This window comes from Macrobrachium nipponense, chromosome 1, assembly GCF_015104395.2.
Source record: "Macrobrachium nipponense isolate FS-2020 chromosome 1, ASM1510439v2, whole genome shotgun sequence".
Lineage (NCBI taxonomy): Eukaryota > Metazoa > Arthropoda > Malacostraca > Decapoda > Palaemonidae > Macrobrachium > Macrobrachium nipponense.
The window spans coordinates 195,765,988-195,776,756 of NC_087200.1; the positions used below are offsets into that span (position 1 = coordinate 195,765,988).

Below are 10,769 nucleotides of genomic sequence, written 5' to 3' on the forward strand. Positions count from 1 at the left end.
AATGCATTATTCGTACTTATGCGAGATTTAGATCATCCTATTAACTGGAATCAAGCAAGAGCCTTAATCCCATGTAATGATACAGTTAAAAGAAATATCACTGAATCTTGTTTCGTCAAGTCAAATAATGGAAATGTTCTAAATTTTAGTCTTGGTTTATTTAAACTTGATGCCTACATAATGAAAAAAGTTGCAGATAAATGTAAGCAACAAAATTAATATATTCAGTTTTTACATGTTTTGGACTGTATGGATACGCTGTAGTTTTTGTTTGAGTTAAATCTATGTTTAGCTTCGTGGCCGAGTGATATACGATAATCCTGGATTATCTCTTTGATTTTTACCCTTTTGACAATTCACCTCTGGCATTCCTGATCTTTGTGTTTGCCTGATAATTTTCTTTCCAACTGAATTTCATTCGTTTTCCTTGACAGTGTCTCAGTAAAGACGAAGAAGGCGCTTGGATTTCTGCCTGTCATTTTCCTGTGGTATTCGCTTATTAAATGAAGTCACGTGCATCTACTGTGAATTAAAAAAAAAAAAAAAAAAAAAAAAAAAAAAATATATATATATATATATATATATATATTATATATATATATATATATATATATATATAATATATGTTATGGGCTAATTTTATCAATAAGTTCAGACTCTACAAACGAAGGCGCTTGGATTTCTGCCTGTCATTTTCCTGTGGTATTCGCTTATTTAATGAAGTCACGTGCATCTACTGTGAAGTTTTAATATATATAAATATATAATATATAATATATATATATATATATATATATATATATATATATCTATATATAAAATATATATTATGGCCTAACTTTATCAATAACTTTAGACTCTACGGCGTTATATTTCGAAGACAACTGTTTTATCATAATCAGATTCGAACTGAAATTACTGCTATGAATTAAACGTGACCTACTCCAATTTATTCCTGTTTATACGGCTAAAAATAGCTGAGCGCTATTGGCCACATCTTACCGAACGTGTCTGTTGAATTAGTCTTTAGGAAAATAGATCTATATACCTGTAAATCCAATAAGGGATTCGTCACAGTCCAGTCAAGGGATTTCGTATATTCCTGTGTCTTTGGGGCACTGTGTTTGTTGGACGTTAATTAGGGATTCGGCTAGGGTATTTGGGTATGCAAAGACGAGAGGGTTATGTATGTCAACGTCTTAATCCAGTCCAGGTGAGGGACATCAAATGCAAGCTTCCTAAGAATGTGGGTTTCGACCTCCCACAGCAGACCCCATGCTGCAGTAGTAACTGATAGTCATACAGCTCTTGAGGTCAAATTGCTACGCAAGTCTTCACAGAAATGTCATGATAAAAATAAATAAATAAATAAATAAAAGAATGCATGAAAGAGAAAATGTTGGTTTTCTCTACACTTGTAAATTCGTATCCTGTCGTGTCTTTAATTATCAAAACATCGAGAAAACGTAATTTTGCGGATTATTTTACATTCCACTTTGAATTTGATACTGGGGCTCTAATGCATTTGATTTTGAGAGGAAATCGTTCAAATTAGCCCCATCTATCATCCCGAGATATTAGGATGTCATCCACATATCTCGTCCACAAGGTGCCTTTAGCTTTCATGGCATTTATTGTTATAGTTTCAAAATATTCAATATGCATACATCTAATACTGCGTTGTTCGATACACACAGTTCAACTAATTTCATTATTAGGTGCAGGGCTGGTGGGAACTGGTCTGAAAAGGGGGCTAATTTTCAATAATAATAATAAAAAACCGGTAGAACATCTTGTAATGGTGTACCTTTGTGATAAGGAATCTACACTTAAACTTACGAGTTTTATGTTCTGTCAAAATTCCCCCTAACAAAAAAATAAAAATAAAAATAAAATAAAATAAATAAATAAATAAAAACATTCCAAACTATCTCAACAATGGAAGGAACTAACTGGTAAAAACCGGTTCTCGTAAGGTAGGTCGTTCACCTAATTTTTCTTTTTTTTAATCAATGTTTTCCAAAATCCCCGGGGAAAAATTGTTGCTTTTAGATAATACCTTCGCGGGAGCACGGGCTCTTGTTCGTACGAGTGTTCCGCAAACCGGGAAAATACCCAAAGTATACCCACGGTCTACCTAGTCCTAACGTATGCCTGGAACGAGAGCTCCCTCTCACTCTCTCTCTGGGACATTCATAAGTGATAAATCGTTTTCAAATGTTTAGCATCTGAAAATCCGAAATGAAATCTGATTATTATCAGTTATATAATTTCGACGGCCAGAGAGAGAGAGAGAGAGAGAGAGAGAGAGAGAGAGAGAGAGAACCTGTTACCTGTGGTTATTATCATAGGTACACGTCTGGCAGCGCGCCGCCGCAAATAGTGTTGCCAAGATGCTGTGGGTGCGTACTGTTATAGTAATATATATATATATATATATATATATATATATATATATATTATATATATATATATATATATATTATGATTTCGTTATGCAAGTCTCCCACGAAACAGAAAAACGTCGAAGAATCGTGTCTTGCGAACGAAACTGCAAATCACTTCTTAGAAATGTTTTACGTTTTTGTCTGTTTCACTTCGCAGAAAATGTTTCAAGTTTCCATCTGTTTCTTTCACCTTAATTCCGCTAATCGTTGAAAAAAATCGTCACACTTATCAGTTGCAAAAGATGCAGGAGCTATGGATTATATAGATGTGCATATTCTTAATATTAGCGCATTGTTTATTTGTTTACGTTATTGCTAAAAGAGAAGACGCAACATTCTCGAAAGATCTGCGGATTTCCAGATACAACAACACTGAGTCATCCCCGAGTAGTTTCGTCTGCAAGCTCTCTACCCCCCCCCCCCCCCACCCCCCCCCCCCCCCCCCCCCCCCCCCCCCCGCTTTCCCGGGAAGAATCATATAGAGATGATGCAACTCTACAGTCAAACAGAATATTGTTTATTTCTTGTATTTCATCTACATTTCCGGATGACGATTTCCTTTACGCTTTCTCTTTAACATACGAGTATGAAATGCGGACACACGCGAAATACTGCGGATGAAACGTTCAAAACGAGAAAAGGAAAGTTGGCAACTCCCCCCGTGTGTCCATATAAAAGCAACAGCCGAGCTGGGGTTAACCAGAACGGTGCCAGCCTTGAAAGGTGCAACATCGGCCCTAAGACAGACGCACTGAGTGGCCCGGGATTGATCTCTACTCCGTCGTTCACCGAACTATGGCGCAAATCTAACAAGATGAAGTTGCTGCAGAATTATATTTCCGGCGGAAAGGAACAGATCTACTTTACGAATCGTAACAGTGCTGCGACTAGTGACATGACACAGGAGGAGAAACAGCCAGAACCCATGAAAGTCGAGTAAGTTGGAGAGAATAATTCAATTTATTTGTAAATTACGTAAACGACAAAACACGAAGAAATGTGTACTGTTTTGAAACTTCCATAGGCCTATAGATCTACGTTCGTGTTCGCTGGAGTAGAAACTATAGAGTGATATATGTGATCTGGTGAAGAAGTGCTTGATTGGATTGTTTTAGTGTCTGTGCATTTAAAATTAAACTCGCATTCATATTTTGATCTAGTTGTTAGTGCCTGTGCGTTTAATTAACTCGTATTAACATTTGTTTGTGTATGTGAGATATATATATATATATATATATATTATATATATATATATATATATAATATATATATATATATATATATATATATAGAGCCACATACACACACATACATAGTACGACATACATGCGCGCGCATTCACGCTTAAGTATGTATCCAGTTCAGCGGTAACCTTGTGACAGTTAAATGTCTGGCCGAAACGAATCCGTACCTGTCATATCGGGATTAATCCAGAATCAACAAGCAATTTTATCAGTGACGTATCCATGACGATTCGCTGACGTCATCCTGCGAGCAAGCTCTGTGGAATTGCGGAGTTCCGAGACGGATTTTCTCACTCTCTTGAAGCTCTCAAAGTTCAGCTTCACTACGGTCGCGGCGTGTCGTGTCCTTCCCGGTTACAACTGAAAACTGCTCTCTCTCTCTCTCTCTCTCTCTCTCTCTCTCTCTCTCTCTCTCTCTCTCTGAGTGGAAATATTTACACTTCCGACATTGCTTGTCCATTTTTTTTACCGAAATATGTAAACACCGAGTGTAGCTTTGAAAAAGGGGACAGTGTTTATTATACTCTGAGTGAAAACAAAAAATATTACTCTCGATTCTTCTAGTTTTCTTGGTGACAAAAATTCCCTATAACCTTGACTGCAAAGAAAAAAAAGAAAAAAAAAAATGGCTAATAATGAAATAAAGGCCTCATCCAAGTTAGGCCCAGGATGCAGGCTACAGTATGATTATATATACTATATATAATATATATATATATATATAATATTATGTAGATTATCATATAATTATAAATAGGCCTAACTAGAAACAAGTGAATGCGATGCTACGCACACACAAAGAGAGAGAGAGAGAGAGAGAGAGAGCAGAGAGGTCGCATCAGATAACAAGGGGGAAAATTCAGGCATAATCACTGGGGCAATTTCGTCGCTTAAGACAATGAAAATAGTGGTTGGCAAGCAATATGAAACTCCTACAGATTAATAAAAAAAATAATAATTGTTTTAGAGAAGTTGGATGACAAGAGGTAAAGAGAATTAAAACAAAGTAAAAGGCCAAGGAGCAGGTGCACTGTGGTCACCCAGTAGGGTCGGTATAGCCAAGGTTAGAACTAGCAGGCGCATATTTAAGTAACGGTGAAATCAATATATATGCTATATTCAGTGTCAACTGCCAGATCGTAGCTCCTTCCTAATTGCGTCACGTGACGACGCTTCTGACCTCGTTGCGTCATGTCAGGTCATGCCTTGGACCCCCTAACATCCCTATTCGCCCATTCTGCAACGTCATCATGACATCTCAAAACTATTTAAAAGCGCGTTCGTCACTTTTTTTCTCCGTAAAATCGTGTCAGTCATAATTCGTGTGCCAACAAGTTTTGAAAAAGATACCGCCGACTACTTGGTCTTTTGTTTAGGGGCCGAGTCATAACTATATAACAACCTTTACCCGAGCGACGGTGTAGTCAGTTCGGCGTTAGCATCCTGAGTGATTGGTTGTGCGAGACCATAAGAGCCCTAGCGAGCGAGTCTAGTACTAACTCCTCCTCCACGCGGATAATAACCACGATAGATGATTCTTCATTCCAATCGCGAGAACTTGAAAGAGGATTTTGTCAAATGGAAAAAGCAAAATACCAAAACGACAGGTATGAGTCAATTCGATTGTATTCTTGGATGAAAAGTTGGTCTACGACTACGAGGCTTTAATTCTGCATTGTGCCAGAGATTGTGTGTGAGAATGTGTTCAGGGTATATGCCTCGATTGTGTGACTTACAGCCTATATATATGTGCCCGTTTTATTCAAATTTCAAATAATAATCGGTTACGTAAACCAATACCAAACAACAGAAAAGTCATATTGTATATAAACCAACGAGGTTTTCCTCAATTTTGAAATGGCTTATTTTAATTCTCTCTCTCTCTCTCTCTCTCTCTCTCTCTCTCTCTCTCTCTCTCTCTCTCTCTCTCTCTCTCTCTCTCTCTCTCTCTCTCTGTATTCGATAAAATCTATACATAAAAAATCTTAAAGCGAAATTGTGCAGCCATGTTCTGCACTGATTCGAAATCAAGGATAAAATTGGCCAGAAAGCTATAACCTCCAAAAGGCGCTGATTATACATTATATATATATATATATATCTATATATATATCTATATATATATATATATATATACTCATACACATACACATACATATACATACATACATAACTATTATCTGAGTTCAAAAGAAGAGATATTTTAGTGTCAAGTTTTCAGAGGCTCGTCTGCCTCGATCTTCAAGGAACTTTTAGTGAATTTGTGTTCGAGTATGTAAAATGTATATGTATACATATACGTAGTATTTATATATACATACACACAGATCTAGGCCAAGGAAGTCAACAGCGTTTACTGGTGACTGCATTATTCAAACTGAATATTGATACTTGTCTTCCCATGTGATCCTTATATAAAAAAAACACAAGTGACATTTTCCTTTTTTCTCTCTCTCTCTGCAGTGAGCCATACATTCCCTCATGGAGGGCTGCTTGCGATGCTTGGGTAACCCAGAAAGTGGAAGACAGATCAGGAGTACACACCCCAGTCTATCTCCTGTACAACGCCTATATCAAAGATAACCCAGATGATTATATGGACATAGGACAGGTGAGGACCTTAATTTTGCATAATTTAGCACTAGTTTTGCATGGTTTTGCACAGGGGTGTTCCCTGATTGTTAATGGAGTCCCCAGGAATCTGAGAGGGTTTTGAAATACAGTTGACTGCTGGTGGTGACTGGTCACCAAAGGCATTAATGAATATAATGTCACAAGGAGACCTTTAACTGGTTTTCACGTCGGTAACATTTTTTCCCTTCTATTTGACAGTTTGGCAAAGTGCTGAGGTCAAGATTCCCATACAGAAAGCGACGCCGAGGCAAACAGGGCCAACAGGTGTATGTGTATCAAGATGTCGCTCTGAAACAGCACCCCAGTCCAGGCGAAGATGCAGAGACAAAATCTGACGAGAAAAACAGTCATGGCTCCACACAAGTGGAGTCTGGAGCTGGACCATCTATAGTTGTGGGGAATATTGCTGGTGGAAGACTCCTGCCATCTTCAAGGGGAGTGAAAGACACTGCTGTTGACATTGCAAGTGACGCTGCCCAGCGTTCAAGTCTCAAAAGACAGAAGGTAAAGAGTGTTCTACATGTAGTAGTTAAGTCCGTGGTAGAATGTTGGTGTGAAGATGTCTAGGGCAAAATAGGGAAATGTATCCAATTTCCACCGCTATCACTATGTTACTTGTCACTAGGTTGGAATGAGTTAACTGACAGTAATTTAAAATTGCCTTTTTCTTGTACTCATTTGGCTAAATTTTCTTTCTGTGTAACAGGTTAGCCTTGGAAGTGACTACGAGATTCAAGACCCAAAGGCGGAGTTTGGTCACTCCTCCTCAGGTGATGAAAAGTATGGAAATACAAGTCTGTGCAGGATGGCCGTTGGTCGGCGTTGGATAGATGCCAATTTGTCATATGTGCCAGGACATGACACATATGCCGATGAGGTTTTGCAGGCATATCTTGAAGATCATCCAAAAGAACCCTTAACTTATACAAGTGTAAGTATTCAGGTTTTATAGTTTTGTGATTCTTGTAATGTACTCGAGAATATGCCTTCTGAATTTTTTATTTGTAGATGACTACCTTTGTATTTAGACATGAATTGTGTGTTAATCTGTGATGGTCTTCTCTTTTTAAACAGTTGGCGCTACTTATCAGAGGGAAGTATCCAGGAAGAAGGAAAAAGGTCAACGTTGGTCAAATGGTAAAGTTTGTTTACAAGGATTTAAAGCTCAGTAAAGCCACTAAGGAGGAACCCGTTTCAGTTTCTGAAGCCGATTCAAATACGCACGAAAATTTATCATTTGTACCTGTGAAGAATCTACAACCCCATAGAGTAACGGGAAAGACTACAGAGCGAAGAGTTCCATCACCCTCAGGCAATCATAGTGAACAGTACAATTATCATAACCCTCCTACCACTCCAACAACCGTAGCAGGATCATATTCATTTTTAATAGCTGATAAACCCAGTTTAAAAGACCTACAGATGAATGCATTAAGACCCTCGGTGATTGCAGGCGTTGTTCCCAGCACATCATACCAAGTACCAGGAGGTCTTGATTTGTCAAAAAGTCATAGGTTTATCAAAAGGTTGCCACCATCCACTAGTCATCAAGTTCGCAGTCCACCATTAACATTCGATGCAAGGATGGCAGGGAACAGCAGGGAAGAGTTGATGGCAAATGCAAAATTAATGACTGCTACAGACGCAGCGAGAAGCCAAGAAGACATGAATGTCAGTGAATATCTTGAGAATGAACTCCTGGAGATTAATGACCTGAACAAAAGGGGACCAAATTATACAGTCTCTATACAAGTGCCTGGCAGAGTCCAAGTAACTGCACATGAAGTTAACCCTTCCTTTAGACGAGACTCTTCGTCAGTAGAGAGTGAAGACAGTGCCTGCAGAGGGAAAGCCAAAGTTAATCCTATGCTTAGTAATCACCCAAAATACCGGAAATTCTCTATTCCAGAATCTGATGTCAGAATTTTACAAGATTATCCAGTGGAAACAAAACCTCTATCTCCTTTAAGCAGCCCTCCTCTCAGCAGTCCATTGATACCAGTATCTGTAAGTGACATGACACGTGAAGACAGAGTAGGTCGTAAAAGGAGCTGGGATTATGCCACTCACAGAAGTGTGAGCCCAGATCCTCACAGAAGTTGGGATTACAATCTTCGTAAAAGTTTAAGCCCTGAACTTCCCAGGAACTGGAGTTATGGAGTGCCAGAAGGTAGTTATTCCAGTTCTTTGGAGATTTTAGGAAGTGATGAGCTGTACTCTAGAGAGGTCACTAAACTGGGAGATAACAGTAGACTGAAGGGTTTACCAAGAGAAAGAGTAGAACCCAGCCTGCAAGCAATTCAGGATTTCAATGAGAAGAGCAGAGCGGCCACTGGTAAAGCAGACGAAGTAGCCTTGAGGGCTATTAGTTCTCCTATGAATAGTCTGTCCATTGCAGAAAATGGATATGCTAATGCAAATAGTTCCAAAGGTAGTAGTGGTTCCCCTACTTCATCTTCTCCACCTGGTGCTGCAATGCATCGCCTAGCCGAAGAAATAATCACTTCCAGCCCCCAGGTCGGTGAACCATCTCAACAATCCATGATTTGGTCGCCATCTTCCACTCTGGAGAGAAGTAGATTGTCTGGTAGCACACTCGATAGTCATTTTAAAGAGGCCATTAAATCAGTCATCTCAGCAGCAAAGGAAATTCCCATGACTGCGGGACATTTAATTGAAACTAATTTGATCATGAGAAGAATGGAAAGTGCTATTATCAAAGAAAATCCAGCCATTTCTTATGACGAGCAGCAAACTTATGAGGCTTTCTCTTGCAGTGCTACTTCCGCTCTTAAAGATCTTGAGCTCAATTCCCCCGAACACATCATTGAGCTCATTCGTCACCATCAGTCATGTTCTGGAGTCGGTTGCACCACAGAGTGCCACACGCTCCGCGCCGCTTATGTGCACTTGGTTATTTTTCGGCACAAGTGCAGCGTTTGGGATTCATTCTGCAAAATTATTGCGAAGCATTCCAGAAGGTGCCGAATTCTCTCGTGTGATGTTGAATTCTGCCATTTTGTCAAGCATGAACTACACCTGAATGGGATTTCCGTCCTACCCATGCAGTTGCTCAAGGAACGTCCCTCATTAGAGGAAGCATTCAGGAGGTGTGAGGAAATGGGACCGCATGACGGAGAGCTCCACTGCTGCCACTTTCCGGCCCCCAAGTTGCCCCTCTTCAGCTCTCCTTCTAGGCAACTGGAAGAAGGACAGTCCTGCTCTGATAGCCAGCAGACTTCTGTCTTGTCCCAGACCATCGTTTCTGCCTTTCCAGATACCCCGGCTGGGAACGCAGTGGGCATGCAAGTTGTCAAGACCCTAAATCTCCTGAGGGACCTGTTTAAAAAGTTTCCTGACGTCAGGTGATTACTTGGGTGAATATTCGAAGTACTGCGATACAGCTTCTTCGCGAAGCACTCTGATTTAGCTTCTTTGCTGCCAAAGAAGCCCAGAATAGTTAAGGAATGAAACCTTACTATTGTGGTATACAGGCACAGCATGTGGTCGATGTGTTATTGATGAAAATTAATAATGTAAGTGTGTTGGTGATCTGAATGCTGTGTCTGCTTGACCAAATGACTAAGGTTAGAAGGAAGTTATTGTGAAAAATGATTACAAATCCAGGTGTTTACTTCAGAGCCTGCGGAATAAATCTCTATGCGAACGGATGATTTAAAGATATCAAAAAGTGAAAGCATGCAAATATATAACTATATATTTTTTAATTAAAAGGAAAAATCGTGAAAGCAGTGTTATATTTCTGTTTCAGTGTATGATAAAGATGTGTAAATATCTGATTTTTATATTTTTGCAAAATATGTATACGGTATCACACCCGCACGCCGAAACAATGAGTCCAGCTGTTGTTAATTATTGTAAAATTGTTAATGGCAATTTATTTTTCAATGTTACTTTATCTCAGATGATTTATATTAATTTATTTACCTTTAGCCCTTGTGTTCTTGCAAGCGGGAAGCGTTTGCGAAATACTATCCTTACTGTTATACCAAAGAAATTTATTAAAAAAGTGTTGCTATCCTAATTAGCTCATGTACAAATGGAACTTATTTTGATATTTAATTTATATGCATTTTATATATGAAATAAAATTCAATGGAAGAAAACCTGGGTTTTCATTCGTTCAGCCTCTTCAACAACACCACGTGACTGTCCCAAGGCTGTACTGAAAAATGCACATGACACTGACTCACACTTTTTACGCAATTTTGTCAAGTGACTTTGTATCATACATGAATCACGTTTCTTAGCATCGTAGACGGAGGTCGAAATGCCTCGTCAGCTGTTCACGGCACCGGTCATCGGATCTTATGTTCGGCCTAAACCCCAGGTCCTGCGATTCGAAGTGGCAATTTTGGACAGATAAAAAAAAATAAAAATATAAAAAGAAAAATACAAAAGTATCTAAAAATATAAAAAGAAA

General features: G+C 38.9%; 1 protein-coding gene across 3 annotated transcripts in view; it reads left to right on the top strand.

Moving 5' to 3' along the window:
- LOC135219984 (uncharacterized) overlaps nt 1-10,452 on the top strand; it is a 70,919-nt gene extending 60,467 nt beyond the window's left edge. Inside the window, exons 1-5 of one of the 3 annotated variants that reach the window (XM_064257253.1) lie at nt 3,134-3,383; nt 6,155-6,302; nt 6,524-6,829; nt 7,032-7,256; nt 7,400-10,452. In XM_064257253.1, the coding sequence (XP_064113323.1) occupies nt 3,262-3,383; nt 6,155-6,302; nt 6,524-6,829; nt 7,032-7,256; nt 7,400-9,694 (3,096 nt within the window). In that variant the 5' untranslated portion in view covers nt 3,134-3,261 and the 3' untranslated portion in view covers nt 9,695-10,452. Of the gene's footprint in view, nt 1-3,133; nt 3,384-4,625; nt 5,299-6,154; nt 6,303-6,523; nt 6,830-7,031; nt 7,257-7,399 lie in introns of those variants that run through there. The other 2 variants (XM_064257254.1, XM_064257255.1) reach the window with 2 other exon arrangements.
- Nucleotides 10,453-10,769: the final 317 nt, after the last annotated feature.